The sequence below is a fragment of the Amphiprion ocellaris genome, chromosome 22 (genome assembly GCF_022539595.1).
Source record: "Amphiprion ocellaris isolate individual 3 ecotype Okinawa chromosome 22, ASM2253959v1, whole genome shotgun sequence".
Taxonomy (NCBI): domain Eukaryota; kingdom Metazoa; phylum Chordata; class Actinopteri; family Pomacentridae; genus Amphiprion; species Amphiprion ocellaris.
This window is the reverse complement of record NC_072787.1, coordinates 21,571,004-21,588,494: the sequence shown is the minus strand read 5'-3', so window position 1 is coordinate 21,588,494 and position 17,491 is coordinate 21,571,004. Positions and strand designations below refer to the sequence as shown.

Here is a 17,491-nt window from a genome sequence, read left to right as displayed (position 1 = left end):
GGTTTTCTTTTGCTGCAAGTGACTTGTTTGGACACCTGCTGCGGTGAAGCACAGAAGCTATAATTGAAGGAAACAACGATTGATGAGTCAGTTATTACATGTGTGGGCCTGAAAATAAATGCTAGAGATTCAGACTTTTCTTTTAAGACATCAAACTCCTCACAAATTTACCATTTACTTACTTTTGTAGCTTTTTCTTGACTAGATATGATGCGTGTTTGAAAGAACATCTTGACAGAGACAATATTTTTTGGCATAACTGGGCCTTAAAAGAACATTTTCAGATGCTGTTGATGTGCAATACAGCTACAAAGTGGGCATCCAGAGTTAAGTAAAGCTCTTGTTCATTTGTTACATGTTAGTTGGAGCACTTCCAGGACTTCAGCTGGCATCAAAGCATGCCAACAGAATCACTGGTACAAACGATTACAGCTCCATTAGATAGAAAAACAAAACACAGATTTGTTGACACAAATTTAAAGGTTTAAGCTTGTGCACAAGAGGAAAGCATCTCCCAAGGTACATTTATTTAAAAAGCATCCAATCCAATAATTGAGATTAAAATACTGCTAATGACAAGCACAAGTTAATGATTTCACTTTTAAGAAGATGACTAAGAGATTATAGCCATGCTGCAGCATGTCTTGCTTAATGTTGAGCTAAATGGTGATGCCAGGCTCACAATGACGATGATTACATGCTTCGTTACCATCTTAGTCGCGTTAGCATGCTATCAGTGGCTAATTAGCACCCAAAAAAAGCAGAGATGAGGCTGATCCTTGAATATAAACTAAATCAGAATGATGGTATCATAAAGAGATTACAGTTGATCTTGAGTGAGGCATGAAATATTGCACCAAACATCATGTCACATACGCATAAATACATTCCCTTCACCGCCTGCATTTGTGCGAAAACATAAAAGAATCTGAGAACGTTTATTCTGAAACACTGTTGTACTGTTGCTCATAGAGGCAACTACCTCTGACAGGTGCAGGCCTCTCTTCTTCAGCACTGGGTGATTTTGGACTCTCAAAATATGAATTATGAGCTCATACAGCCACTGAAGCTTTGATGGGAAATGTAATTATCCCTGTCTCACACACACACACATGCACACGCACACACACACACACACACACGCAGACACACACACACAGCGTTGTGATCTCAGTTGGCAGAAGCAAGAAGGAAAAAGGAGGAAGGAGTTCAATATTTTTATTATTATAAGTAAGCTGTGAGACACTATGTTAACTAGGTAAATTTTGCCTGAAGAAGTTTGTTTTCAGAATAATTTAGTGGCTTTAATAAGGTCTCATTCTCTAATATAAAGAAATGTCAATGTCTCAATCGTTTATGGCCATAATTGTATTCTTGTTTTCAATCAGCTTCCAAATAAATCCGCCAGAACACATATGTTTTGAATGTGCAGAATGTTCAGAACATCAACACAAACAAACATATAAGCCTTTTAAATCCAGAAAAGAAAATTTACATGACAGGAAGCACATTTAAAGACATGACTTTCCCCCAAAAAAAGGCACAAAAGAGGACAGAAGAGCAAATCCTGGCTATATGTGCGTTGACTCAGCAGGGATGATACAAAATGAGAAAAGCTGACGTACAGGAGAATAAACATTTGAAAGCAATACAGAACGCCTGAGGGCCTCGCTGCATTATATTCCATTAGATTTTGAGTTGCCACCTGGTGTCTGAATTCTGTGCTTTTTTTCTTTTTAGATAAACAAAGATATCTGAAACATAAATTGATGCAGAAAATGGAAAAAATTGGCACCAAAAAATTCACCAGAATGCAAGAAATTAAATGTTTGTCACCCAATAAGACCTTTATGCAGGCAGAAATCAGGGGATACAACCTCTGGAAACCATGAATGACTGCCAGTAAGAGCTATTACACAGATATTTCACTGAATAAAATTCAACCAGCTGGTGTTGCCAGTAGAAATTCATTAGATGTCACCCTCTGGAGACACCCGATAAGATCTATATCTATGCACAAATCAAAGGATCATCAGCATCAATACAAGACTGCATGCCAACCGTATTTATTTAACAGATATTGCAGTGAGTGAACACATAGGAAATTAGACCAGCTGGTGGCATCAATAGATGACCAAATTTATTAGGCTTCATCCTATAGAGACAGGAGTCTTTACAAAATTTAAAGCCATTTCAGCATCAGTTGTTGACAGGCTTTCAGTAGAATCATAGTCGAGCACTGACACACCAGCATTACCATTTACAGAGCACCAATGTGACAAAAATACATTACTATCTGCAGCCTTGGATTCACTGTGGGCTACATGAATTCTGTGTGTTTTGGCACCAACTGCTGTGGCAAAGTATTTTGAGTCTGCGAGGGCACCGATTTGGAGACTTTTCCATAGCAACAGTGACCAAGGCTCATGGGTACTTGTATTTGGAGCAGCCAAACTAATGTGAATGACAAGATTTCTCAGAGGCAAAGCTCAAATAATGATATGAAAATGACGGCAGGGACATAAACCCACAGTATTGCTACATTATCCATCACCCACAGTACAAATTTCACTTTATGCTTTGTCATTCTGCCCTCAGGATCAAGTCTGGGATATTAAATTTATCCGGCTGTCTCTAACCTACCACCCTGCTGCCATCAAGGCATGAAAAGCCCTTTTCTCCTCCTTATTACCTAAAAAGCTTCCGTGTCGCCGTTTTAACTCATTTTGCACATCTGCAGAGCAGGTGATTGACTGCAATAAACTCCCATTCAGTAGGTATCAGCGAGGACCTTCAAGGAATGAGAAATGTGCTCTTTTCTTTCCCCAAAAACAGAGAAAAGAATTCCCCACAGACGAGGCCCGACGGTTCTTCATCACATTTGTCACTTCTTTTCCTTGCGTACTTTCATTTCGTTCTCGTCGTCTTGCGAAAACCGCCAACTGTCTATTTGATGAGATAAACATAAAATGCCGAGGCGAGAAAGAGGAAGAGCGAGAGAGCAGGACGCTTGGGGAGCTGCTGATCATCTCCTCGCGGAATGAGAAACTCCGGCGCCTATCTCCCCAATGACTTAATTAATTGAACAAAGTAACTAATCTTGCAAATTGTTCCTCAGCAGGAGCGACATGAGCAAAGACAAAGAGCGTGAAGGGGGCTGAATAAAGCAGGTGATGGACGTGCAGAGGGGACAGGCGAATTCATCTCTGCACCAGATTTAGCTTGGCTGCCTTTGACAAGAACTCTTCGCTGAATTGCAAACCCAGACTGGTTTGCGAGGACAGCAGGGGGTCTGAGATGAGGAATTTGCTGCATCTAATACTCAAAACTGCACATCATGACCTGCAGGCGAGAGACCCTGGCTGGTGGTGTGCACCATAAAACTGCAGACGTTGCTTTCATCTTTGCTCCTCTTCTCAAGGATTATTAATAACGTTAGAGGTAGAAACTGACAACTTAATTGACACATTTCCACAACCAAATATCCTCAACGTAACCTGATAGATTTGGATTTTCGCAAAAAAAACCTTCTTTCTGAATCAAACCTCACAATTCATTCACAAAATCTTACTTTTGGTGCCATCCTTCAGGGTCACGATTCATCATTAACCTCTCCCTCTATCAACGCCGAGGACATGTTTAAGAACTGGGAGGAAAACCGCTTGTTTACTGACACCTCTCTACCAGGGGAGAGCCACAGCGGGCTGCCATTGTGGACAGGTGTTGTCTAATTACAGGGAAAAAGAGTGGCGAGGAGACGGAGCAGCTATCTGCATATCAAAGGTTCTGTTCGGGGAACCTTTGAAGATCAGACATCAAACAGGGCTATTCAGGAAAACCATGAATCAAAGTTCAAGGTGAGGTAATGTGGGGCGCTACATTTTACTGGTTGAATTCCAAATTGCGGTTGACAAATTGCATTCTTTCACATCAAATTAGGTTAAAATTTAACACTTACTCTCACATACCATGAAAGAATAAAGCATTTTCTTTCTCTACTATCTGAAAAAGGTCACTTTTTTTGATGGAACTGTGCACAAAAGCACGAATATCATAGGAGAAGAGATGCATCAGACGTACCAGATTTACCCAGTAGCTAATTTCCATGCATGTATACCTGGTTGCACAGCTTCTAGGGCATTGTGAATAATGTTAAAAATCAATGAGTAGAACCTGCAGAATGGAAATATTGAATATTTATGCGACTCCAACCGGTCAAGGCAGATGGCCGCCTTCCCTGAGCCTGGTTCTGTCTGAGGTGTATTTTTTCCTCCCTGTTTTATTTATTTTCTTCCCACTGTAGCCGACTGTTTGCTCATAGAAAATCCAAAGGCAGCTTTGGATTGTTGATTCTCTGCTCTCTGTTTAAAATTCATAATGTCTTTACCTTACCATGGTGAACGCTGTGAGATGACGTACACTACTGTTCAAAAGTTTGGGGTCCCCCAGACAATTTCATGTTTTCCATGAAAACTCACACTTTTATTCATGTGTTAACACAATTGCACAAGGGTTTTATAATCATCAATTAGCCTTTCAACACCATTAACTAACACAATGTAGCATTAGAACACAGGAGTGATGGTTGCTGGAAATGTTCCTCTGTACCCCTATGGAGATATTCCATTAAAAATCAGCCGTTTCCAGCTACAATAGTCATTTACCACATTAACAATAATTTAATGTTATCTTCTTTTCTTTCAAAAATAAGCACATTTCTAAGTGACCCCAAACCATTGAACGGTAGTGTCTGTTGTGAATTTTCGTTACATAATAAAACTGAATTGAATTTATAAAGTGGATTTGAAAACTGCAGTTAATCAAACATTTTTTTTTTGTCATTGATGATAGACAACTAAGGAAACATTTAGTTCTAAACTACTGGTTGGATAAAACAAGAAATTTCCAGATGTCATCTTGGGCTCTGGGAGATGATCACGGCCATCATTCATTTTTCATGACATTTTATAAACAGAACGAATAAATAATGAATCAAGAGCAGATTTATCGATGGCTGCACCATCGACATGAAAAGAAAAACTATCATTACTTTGATTCAGCTATGCTCTGTGCATCACCATTTTCACTTAGAAGTGTATTTCAAAAATACGAACGAAATTAAAATTCCAAGGCACTCATTCATGAAATTATATAAAGCCTGAATCTTCACAGCTTTCAAGGTGACACAAGCTTGTGTATTTTTGAAGCTACAAATATCATATTTTTTCCCCTCAATACAACATAGTAGTATCCCAGAAGGGAGAAGTAAAGAATCCAGTATATAATGACAGAGTATTTCAAAGTGGAATGCTTTTCTAACACACAGAATAAGCAAATGTTCATGTTTAGCCCCATATAGACACCTGAAAGAATAAATAAGTGAATTTTTCTGCAAAATTGCTATTTTTTCAGAACTAAAAAGCAAATAATCTTAAAAATCCTGTGAATCTGTGAATTTTTGCTTACAAAAGTTATGTAAAAATGCTCACTAACATGGTTTCAGTTCTATTTCTGCATTGTATGAATTTTTTACTACCTCCACTCTCTTGTGCCAGTGCCTCCAAAATCACAGTCCACTTCCTTTCCACTCTACAATACAGATCAGTGTTCACTAAACACCCATTTTATTCTATACGACTGGAAAACATCTCAGTGAACAACCCATTACAAATGGAAGCATCTCTTCCTCTGCAGACGCGTGAGTGTGACTTTCAGCCTGCTGCCCTGCCTCGGTGCCTCTCTTTCTGCAGCTGCACGGCCCAAAGTCCCGGGGAGGATGAGCTCATAATCCCCCAGCCCCCTTCGGGCACCGGCAGAACAGATAAAGGCATGGCATTGGTTTGAGATCACATCCCTCTGTGTGACCTGTAAACCCAGTGAGCTGTCTCACGCAAGTCAACAACGATGCACTTCAAAAAGCGGACGATTCGGGCCGCTGGACAGATGAACGCGGCGCAACGAGGGAGCTCAGCGACGGAGCGGAGCGAGGCATGAAAACAAACACCGGGCGTTTAGTCGCAGATGCACGAACAAGTGTTTCCTGGGAGAAACGGCACCGACAGCCGCTGATAATCAGGTTATCAGTGTTGACTTTCCTAACGGACTAAAAATAGGCTTTGAACCGAGAACGGAAACCTTTGGCTTGCTTTAAAATTCCCACTCAAGACAGCTCATTTTAAATGGGAAAATAAAGAGAATTACTGATTGAGGGGAAAACTGACAGGCGTATTGGTGGCCTACATGCATGGAAACGTGATGCAATTTTGCACTCGCCTTTCAAAACCCATGTTACTCATCCCTGCGTATAGTTGCATGAGAGAGGCAAGTGTTGTAGGAATAGAGAAAGAGTGAGATGCTACAAGTCCCCTAATTATTTCAGTGTGATTGCCATGACACTTGACAGACATTAATTTCACTATTCGTCAGACTGGCTGCAGCTGTATCTGTCGACTGTGCACATTAGATCCAATATTAATACCCGCCATTCACCAAAGCCTGTTGCTCAAAATATTCTGCTTCTTCACACTAAAAACAAACACACACAAAAAAGCCATTCTGCAGCATGTTCCATCCTCCTGCACACAAGGATGTGGATAATAAGGTGTCATTTACTGGTGAGTGTTGGTGTTTTCACTGTAACGTCAGCGCTCGGTACATGTGCAGAAGTGTCACTGAATGCTTGTCTTTCTGTCACACTGATTGGCGCCTCTCCTGGCGGCAATCCAAGCAGCCTTTGCTCGACTAAATGCGAGTGGTTGCTGCCGGTGGGAGAGACGAGGACTCTGGGGGAGCGACATCTTGTGGTAACTCTGTCACTTTATTTCATCATCGATAGAGGAGTCTCATTAGGTCCTTTCTGACAGATAAAATCGCATTTCCTGGGCAGAGTGGAGGGTGATGCGGCTGCTTGTCCGTACAGAAAACAACAAAAATAGCGTGGAGGCACAGCTGTTGAATTTTTAAACTGTTGCAACTGCATCTTAGGTAGCAACTGGAGTATCTGGAATGGATTATATTCTGTAATTGCTTGTGATTTATTCAAGAGAAGCAGAGCAGCGGACTCTAACAGCTTCACCAAGGATTGCATTGTGCGTGATTTGTATTCCTTCCCATGGACATGCAAACTGAAAATTCTGGGCAAAATGAAGCTAAGCTGAATAGCAGTCTATTCTGGAAGGCAGAAAAACACTCCCTCACACACACACACACACACACAAACACGGCTGCCCTTGACACATGGCTTGAAATACATGGAGGGCATCTGACAGAAGATGTAACAGCCTGCCGTGCTCTTTCCCCCTCCTTCCACCATCAGCAGCACAGCACGACATACGGCCCAAAAGTAACATCTGCAGACACATTCGTCCGTCATGCGCTGCAGCCTTCAATCATGGCAAGAAATTGCAACTGAAGCAACATCTCGGGGCAAGACACAAGGGGAAAGGAGGTTTCTTTGTGGGATCAATTTTCATTTCCATGTGTTAGGCCTCAAAGTTTACCTGTTCCCTCCAGCAACATTCGCTACGCATACATAAAAACACCTTCAAAAGCACTGCAGCGTATGTAACAGGGAGAATGAGCAGGTACGACTACCCACCAACTATGATTCTTCAGCTAGCTTTAAGGAGGAGCATGTCTCGCATGGTCAGACCATTCTACAGCAAAAAATGGTCTGACTACACCTCAGTATCATTCTGCTATAGAGCGAAAAACACACTTGAAACCAATCACAATCTAATTGGGTGGAGCTAAGTGAACCCCCTAGAGATGTCATCCTCTAAAAATAGCAGGATGGAAATTGTTTTGGTGGAACATTTGCACACAAGAAGGCGAGAACTGACATTAAAATAGTGGATTCACAGAAAAAAAACTAGCAGTGCTGTGTTACCTTATAAATAAGTCATCTGCAAAACTTGACGTTTTTAGTGTGGTAGGTTGTTAGCCTGAAGGGATGAAGGGGATTTAGATTTTTTGGGATTTTGGTAAGTGGTACAAAAGCGAAACAGGACTGAAATTGCATAAAAATGTGCAGCTAATGACAAAATATGTACCTGCAATCTGGTTGTGCTCACTATAAAATAAAAAAAATATGCCGATTCTTAGTTCTACATTTGACCAATTATCCACCTGGCGGATCTGTCACCTGTCCAGACATTGTGACAGAGATGAATAGGATGGAGAGGACACCGACAGAAGAAGATAAGAAAAGAAAAAGAGAGAGTGGCCGAGCAAAAGGCTGGCCAAGAGTAAATCTCTGAGAGCTGTGTGAAATAAAATGCAACAACACAGACACTGAGCTGGCCTTCTCGCTGACGGACTAGTGAGTCATAATAACCGGCTTGTTATGTCTCATGTTGTTACTGATGCTTGAACTGTTATGTCGGTGGTTTTACAAATTCATGCTGTCCCCCTCTGGTGACAATCATGCACTTGACCTCATGCTATGATGCTCCTTCACAGGTTTACATCTACGAGAGGGAACTGCAGCTTGACTGGAAATACAACATCACCACTCAATGTGCAATATCTCTGAGAAAAAAAAATGTAGTTAGACATTTTCTCCAGATTGTTCTGCCCTAGTTAGCAAGGTGGCCAGCATCTAAGTGGAAAAAGATCGCATCTGTTAACAACGGCTTCTACTATCCGTTGAAATTGTGTGGGAATTACATTTTTCTCCGATTTCTATTTGTGGCTGTGATTAAAAAAGCTAACTCTTCTGTTGCTGCTAACAGTAAAATCGCCTGATTTTACTTTGATGATGATTTTGCGTTTGTTCGTATACCTTTTGCTGCTTCAACTTTGAGACAAGCAGAATTTATTGTGCAATAATCTCCTAATTATCACTTGTGGCTACAGGGGGCACTGTTGCTACAGTTTGGCAAAAATTACTGCTGCTTCGCTGTGTATTAGTCAAGTCAAGATGTGTAAAAGTCACCCCTGTTCATTGGGAAATTATGCGTTTGTTCTTCCTGCTTTATTAAAAAAGGGTGGATGTGAGGGGTTTAATCATGTCACTTATTGTTATTAATTGAAGCTTCTTCTTTGTGAGTCTGGCTTTGCACAAGAAAATATTTAAAGCTTTCACATTTACTACTACAGAGTACGTTTCAAAGTCACAGCTGCTGCCAACGAAAAAATAATAAATCGCTATAGTCTCCAACTAACTCCAAAATTCCACCTACACAAGCCTCTTCACAGTTACATGTCACTCACACATCATCTCCCCATGCTGAATCTGCAGTTATGCTTGCTCTAAAAAAACAAACCCACACCAACAGATTTGCAAAGAAAGACACACAACACCCCTTGTAGAAGCTCATTTCCATTCATCAGTGCATTACAGCATTTTTTTAAAAAGTCTTTGAGCCTAGTTTTTTGAGTTTCTGCATGTGTCTGGCCGACACTACAAGTACAGAGGCTGCATTTGTGGTTTTCTCATTTTAGGATCATCAGGTTTTCTATTTAACGTCCACCAAAACCTCTATTTAGCACCAGAGTAAAACATTCTGCAGAAACATCTCATGAAGCTACATTTAGAAGGGTTGCATCTCTACCATCAGCTGTCTCAGGTTTTCTATCTTACATCCACATAGACCAAGACTTCCGTCCAGCAGCACAGTGAAACATTCCATTCTGTAGTCCATAGCCGCTGGCAGTCTCTCACCGTCTCTTTGGCCTAATAGCTGGCAGATAAAGTTCAGAACAAGCTCCTAAAGAAGCTCTTCCCCAATCTTGGCCTCTGCACAGATCTACAGGCTTTTCTACTCTTTCTGCTGGGGAGCATCTGGGCTCCTTTGCCTCCTGCGTCGCCTCTATACGAGCAGGCTGTAAATCCAGAAACTCATGCAGCTGGATCTATTTCTAGCCTATGCAGTGCACAATTTAGATTTCTTTTGTCGAAGAGAGAAAACACCAACTTCTCTTTTTCTAAAGCGAGCACAAAGCAGCACCTTTAAACCCTTTATCTCTCTCTACAGAGACAGGCAGCGGAGTCATGGCACACCTTGTGGAATATTGTGACAAGGGCAGGTGCCAACTGCTAATTTGCAAACCACTGATTTTACACAGTTTACTTCCTTATGACAGCTTTCCAATTTCTTGACTGTGGCAAAAATGCTCTGCATATGCACAGAGTGTAGTATCAGTGCTTTAAATATCACTCGCTTTAGGACAGGATTTATAATACCATTACTGTCATACTATTATAGTGCTGCTCCTGTTAAGACAGTCTACAAAATTGACATTTTTTGGCCCATAACACAAGTATATTCACTTTGCTATCACATTAGATACACAAAACTGTCAATTTCTTACAATTTTGAAGCTTGATCTTGGTCATTACTGACATTTTTGCTTGAAAAAATACAAAAAATGAAGATAGTTTAATAATTAAACTAATATTTTCCCATCTTTATACTGTTATACCTCAAATATTTGCCTTTCTCACCTCATGAACACAGTAATTAAAGGACAATGTGCATTCACCGCAGAGATATTTGAATATGCAAAGCACCAGGAGGACAAGTTTCGCACGAAAAATGCACTTTTTTTGGAGGACAACTGGTGTTTATTGTAACTCCTGAGGGAATAAAACTGTAATGTGAGCTGAACCCAATTGTGCGTTTTTTCGTGACAAAAACAGCCTCGATAAGTCAAACACAAATCATGATAATGTATGCCAACTTGAGCAGAATGAATATATTACAAGAGACAACAGAGCAGGTGCGGAGATGGCTTTTCAGAACTAACAGCTTGATGGGAAATAAAAAAGAAAAAAAAGGAAAAAAAAAAATCCAACCAGTGCGCAGCAGGTGACTTGGATTCCCCAATAGTTGAGTATTATAAGATTCATAATAAAATAACACGTAAGGAAATACATAATAAAAGCTCACAAACATTTAATCTTAAAAATGTGTAATGAAAATGCAAATTACTGCAACTTAAATAGGCCCCGACTGCATTTTGCATGAATCACGACTTAGAATTTGCAAGTTGGTATTTTTATGCAAAGCGCAGAACGACATCTGCATAAAGAAAAGAGGAAGAAAAATGTCCTCGGTGGATTATGAACCCCCTTAAAAATGATGCTGCTGTGCAAACTTACATCGATGGTTGCGACGCTTCCTCTTGTACATGGTCATAATGTACGGGTCCAGCTTTGCGCTCTTTTTGAGGACACTTACAGGCGACAGAGAGCGTCAGAAAACCTCCGGCGTGCCGCTGACACTTTCTGACTGGGAATAAATTAGACCCTCAGACGGAGAATTGGAGGCACTTCTTGAGAGAGGACCGTACCAAAGCTGGAGTCTGGAGAGGGGGGGTGAGGGGGCAGCCTCATCCAAACACAGCAGCAGCAGGGACAGAGCCAATCACAAATCGAGGAAATTAGGCGGAAACAACCGGAGAATTGAAGAAAGAATAAATATAAATTCACCAAAACAACCGTGGAGGCTAATTCTGATCGTATCTACCCTCATTTTTGTTTGGATTCACCCCAGCAAGCATGGGATGTTCCCACAACATCACCCACAAGTTCTCATAATGTTTTAAAGAAATTAATAATCAAAGGATGTTTGAAGGATGTTCCTCATTTCAAAATAAAGAGGTTAAAAGTCAGTTAAGACATAATGTATAATTAGAATCGAAGCACAACGCTTTATTGAAATGTTTTTGCTAATTTGTGAAAAATATTTCAGAATAAAAGACGATTTTTTTAAACATTTACCCATCAGAGTTGATGGCCAACAAGCAGGAAATGTTCCCACAACATTGGTTAATATTATCTAGGTACAAGTTCTCACAATGTTTTTAAGAAACTAACAGTCAAAGGGTGTTTAAAGGATGTTCCTCATTGCAAAATAAAGAGGTTAAAAATCAGTTAAGACATAATGTTTAATTGGAATTGGAACACAAAGCTTTATTGAAATGTTTTTGTTTGTTTATGTTCAACATATTTCAAAATAAAAGAGGATTTTTCAACATTTAGCTTTCAGTGCTGATGCCCAACAAGCAGGAAACATTCCCACAACAATGGTTAATATTACTTACACGTTCTCACAACGTTTTAAAAAAAACTAACAGTCAAAGGATGTTTTTCAAAATAAAGAGGTTGAAAGCCAGTTAAAACGTAATGTTTAATTGGAATTGAAACACAAAGCTTTCTTGAACTGTTTTTGTTCATTTATGAAAAATATTTCAGAATAAAAGAGGGTTTTTCAACATTTATCCTTCAGGTGTTGATACCCAACAAGCAGGGAATATTTCCACAACATTGGTTAATATTACCTACAAGTTCTCATAATGTTGTACAGAAACCAATAATCAAAGGATGTTTCTTATTTCAAAATAAAGAGGTTAAAAGTCAGTTAAGATAAAATGTTAAATTGGAATTTTCTGATAATGTTCTGTTATTGTTAATGTATCCAACACAAGGCTTTATTGAAATATTTTTATTCATCTATGAACAATATTTCAGAATAAAAGAGGATTTTTTTAACATCTATCCTTGAGTGTTGATACCCAATAAGTAGGAAATGTTCCTACAATACTGGTTAATATTACATACAAGTTCCAATAATGATTTCAAGAAAACATTTTAAATTTCAGAGAAAGTTTCTCATTTCAGCAATGAAGTTCAAAGATACATAATGTTTGTAAGACATCAGAATATAGTGGATAAGAAAAACATTCACACACCAACATTTAAAAAATGCTTTTAAGATGCTATCAACATCTTAAATGTTTTCTTTTTCAATGTGTTTTTTGTTTGTTGCTTTCTTTCTTCTTTATAGAACACCCCTGTAATGTGATGCATTAACAATGGTAGAACATTTTGCCTGCAATATTCAGAAGATGCTTGTGTTGATGTTTTTGACATTATAGAACATTCTTCCATAAAATGTTGCCCAGATGTTACATGTAAAAGAAGAACTGTCTCAGACAAACATTCAGAAAATGTTTTCAAGGTTTTCTCAAGGTCTCTGATGATTTCTTAATTTTCTTTCTTTTCTTTTTTTTTTTTAATGGAACAATCCTGCAATGTGATATATTACCAAGGGTAGAGCATTTCCCCAGCAATATTCTGAGAATGTTTTGGTATTGTTATGGCTGTTTAAAGTACACAATATAGAACATTTGACCAGAAAACATTTACAAGCAAAAACCAAAATGTTTTTAAAAAATGTATTCTTTTATAGCTCATACACATCATTATCAGTTACTTGTGTGTCTGTTTATTGGAAAAGAATATTCATTTAATACAAAAAGAGCCTCTTTCAAGAGGAACCTCTTCAGACAGTCTGTCCAGGAGAGCGTCTAAGGTTTTACAGGTTGTTGATGAGCTGGTTCAGACTATTGATCTCCACTTTTGTAGAAGCTCACCTGCTTTGATAGCATTGGGTTGGCGATAGGTTTTGTGAAACTAAAGAGAAATGTGACACAAATCTGCAGGATAACGGTGCAGTACTTTCTGGAGGATGTGTGTTGGATGCAGATAACAGGTGGAAAATGTATTACTGGTTGAATATAGCAAATTTGTACCATAAGAATAACAATATAGCAGGAATTTGAGCATTTGGTGTTTTCATTGCAAGATCTAAAGTCAGCTACAACTAATGACAATTTTCATTAATCTGTTGATTATTTTCTCCAATAATAAATGAGATGTTCTTAAATCTCTTGTTTTGTGCACCAGGAGTAAATAAACAAGATATTCCAGTTAAAAAGGTTGGAATCAGAGGATTTGGAATCCTTTTTTCTTTAAAAAAGTACTCAAATTGATTAATTGTTTATCAGAACAGTTGACGATTAATCGTTGCAGGTCTGTTAACTTGCTTAATTTAAGTCTAATAAAATTAAGATTGAATGTAATGTCTAGCAAGTATATTGTTTGCCATGTTAGCTGGGTGTATTAGCATGCAAACATTTCCTAATTAGCAGTGATTACTAAATACAGCTGCTTTTTTACAGCATCATGTAATATAACAAAGTTTTGGACACATTCTGATTTTGACCTAATGATGGTTCAACCTGATGGGAAAAGAACACGTGTAACAAACGTCATTGCAAACTGTTGGCCAGTTCACATTTTTTCCTTAAAAAAAGCAGAAATGTCACCACACTAGTGGCACTGCAGAGTAAAGTTAGTTGACCACCAGTACGGTTCATCCTTTGGGGCACCATATGTGTACATTTTCAATGCGCAGATATTTCATTCTGGACCAAACTGGTGAAGTGAGCTGATTAACAGCATGCTAGAATACAAAATGAGTTGGCACCGTGTCCTCCGAGTGTATTTTTCTCACTTGCTATTCTTCAGAAATGCTTCAAATTTATTTAGACTTCCTGCTGGGAATCATTTAATTCGCATTCATTCATAGTACGCATCATTTCCAACTCTGAAAAAAGACCAAAAGAGATCCTGTCTGTGACCTTCATCGTGACAAACCCCTCCTCATTTAAGCACTGAAACATCCTTTTTTATAGCACAAGAAGGTGTTTCCTTCCAGCAGCTAACCAGAACACTTCACTGTAATACTCTGTCTGGTTATTATTTCCTTTTTTTTGGTACGCATACAGTGACACTGGCATAAAAATAATATTCCACTCCCTCAGCGACCTCTGGGCATACTTGAGAAAAGGTGCATCTCATCTTACTTGCAAAGGGGATCGTGTTGCTAAGGAGACAAGGATATGGAAGCAGGATGGATGTTGATTTTGTGCGATTTATTCCACTATATTACATTATTGTTGTGTGGGTTGAATAACAACTCCTTTTCTGTCTTTTTTTTTGGCCCGAGATGAATTGAGCGGTGGAAACAAACAACTCTGGAAGCCGAGTGCATTGGAAGTAGCAGGGATTCAATCAATACCGGCCTCCACTGAAACTGCTGCTGCTGCTGCTGCTGCTCTCACATGCTACAGAATGACAAATGGCCTTCTTTATAGTTTTACTTTTAAAACTTGGGAAAGACGGAATTCCTCAAAGTGAATTTCTTTTTGTGTGAAAATGGCCAAATCGAATAAATCAATACAGAGGACAGGGTTACTGATTCAAGCGCAGGGCTGTAGGTCAAAGTCATCCGTTGAAAACAGAAACCTCGAGCACTGTGGAAACTTTCTCACATTGTGCTCATTGCATTTTAAAGAGTGTTTTTGTGGATGAAAACAAGCACCAAAGAGGGTCATAAGCATGCTACGTTGAATAGCAACAAAGGATGAGGCAAAAGTGTGTTAAAAAGTGTAGCAGGGACATCTGCTGTTCATGATGGATTAATACAACAAACAGCCAGAACACAACAGGAACCATGTGCCATAAAATCATCAGGATCAATACTTTTTAGTCTGTATTCATGTCATTTTCATACTAATTTCTCTCCAAAAGCAAAGCTAGATCGCTCATTTAATACTTATTTTTAGCTTTCTGATAAAAATATATTATTATTTTTGAGAAATAGGTTTATTTTAAATTAAATTCTCACATGTAAAACAGGTTTTTGCAGCTATTTGGTTAGTGGAAAAAGCATAACTCATTTTCTCATCATGTTTCCAGCTGGATTATTGCTGTCAGATTGGTTAAAATGAAAAACAAGTTTTATGCTAAATAACAAAGCTAGTTCCCTAATTTAATACATTTTGTAAACATTTTATTAAGAACAGGTTTTATTTCAGAAATATGTACATTTTAAATGAAATTATCATATGTAAAACAGGCTTTTGCAGCTATTTGGTTAGTAAAAAAAAGGCATAACTCCAGTTGTCATCATGTTTCCAGTTGGATTTTTGTAGTCAGGTTGGTTAAAAAAAATGTTGTATGCAAAATAACAAAGCTAAATCCTTCATTTAATACATGTTTTGCATTTGATTTAATATATGTTGTTGTATTTATGAAATGTGTATATGTTAAATGAAATTTCCATATGTATTTTGTGCTAATTAATAAAGCTAGATCCCTCATTTAATACATATGTTTCAGCATTTTATTATAAAATATTTTATTATATTTAGGAAATATATATATTTTAAATAAATTATCATATATAAAACAGGCGTTTGCAGTTATTTGGTAAGTGGAAAGGTCATTCATTCTTTTCTCAGGATGTTTGCAGCTTGATTGTTGCATTTAAGTTGGGGAAATGAGAATTTATACTGATTAACAATGTTGAATGTCTTAATGCAAACTTCTACAATTACCTTGTTGCTTTAACTGACAGCTATATGAGCTTCCAGCTAATTTCTTTGGGTCTACGGCATGTTTTGGTCCTAAAAAGTCATTTTCAGCAGGACACAGTGGAGCATTTAGCAGCTAAAGAGTCAGATGCTTCTTGCAGATTAAAACCCTCACTAGAGGACCTAATATTGGACTTACATCCATCACATGACCAGAAACATGACTGCAAATGAATACTAATGACTGTTTGCTACTTGCAATAAGTTTGTGCTATTCGGGGCAATTGGTTAAACCTTGATTGTGGATCCAAGCATTATACTGTTTCCAATATTTTTTGTTTAAGAAAGGATAAAAACCTCCATATTCACATCCTCCCAGAGGGCTACAGTGCTGCCAAACCTCCATGGTGATCCATCTCTGCTGATATTAAATCACAGCCACTGTTATTTCCCTTGCCATGCTGCACCGAGGGGCTGGTAAAAAAAAACAACAAAAAAACAGTTGAACTAATTCCATAACAGGTGGGGGAAGTTCTTCTGGGGGAAGACTGATACAATTACCACCAATTGAGACCTGAGATGTGGCAGGAAGAATGTATTGTGTTTTGAGGAAGCTCATAAAGGCCTCAAAGCGCTCGGCACGTCATTACCCCTTTTTAAGACACAAAGAGCTCCGTCGCGTATGTGCATGCATCAAGCTAATCTAAAGCGCTCTGCATTCTCTGCCAAATCTCGGATGGCATTTGAAACACACAGCCTGTTAACAAATGACCCTCATTTATGGCTGAGATGGAGGGAGGCGGGGGACGCCCAGGGGGAAGATTTTCTACATGATGGATATAAATCTGCTCAAGCCATCACATCTCATTGGCCCGTGACTTACAGCCCCTCTTAGCTCATTAGACAGCCACTGCTTTTGGCACTGAGTAATTGCAAACTTATCTAGTGTGTCAACTGCTGCAACTGCTTAGCCGTCTATGACAGCAAATTATGTCTGTGTGCTAACACTGAGCTTACAGTATGTTACTGTACTATGGTTAACTTGTCTGTGAAGCATTTTGTAACATGGATTTGAAGAAATGCTGCAAAAATAAAGATCGTAATTATCAGTATTAGTCCGATGTCAGGTGTAGCTAATGGAGGAATGTGTGATTATTATTACTGCAAAGCCTGAAGAGCTCATTTGTTTGGATGCTGTCCAGTTCAGCAAACCCGTGTCAAGCTTAAGGCACAAAATACAAAGAAAAACAAGAAAACACACCAAAAACAGCACAGATAAATTCCCTCAGGCTGTTTTTTTTGTACGTTCATGATGAAATGACAC

The 17,491-nt window shown here is 38.7% G+C and overlaps 1 protein-coding gene across 6 annotated transcripts in view; it reads right to left on the bottom strand.

Moving 5' to 3' along the window:
- Positions 1–17,491, bottom strand: part of LOC111569235 (RNA-binding Raly-like protein) — a 111,325-nt gene that overhangs the window by 27,565 nt on the left and 66,269 nt on the right. Inside the window, exon 1 of one of the 6 annotated variants that reach the window (XM_055007171.1) lies at positions 11,105–11,264. The exons of the other annotated variants lie outside the window; for them this stretch is intronic. Coding sequence (XP_054863146.1) covers positions 11,105–11,141 — 37 coding nt within the window. The 5' untranslated portion in view covers positions 11,142–11,264. Of the gene's footprint in view, positions 1–11,104; positions 11,265–17,491 lie in introns of those variants that run through there. 6 annotated transcript variants of the gene reach the window in all.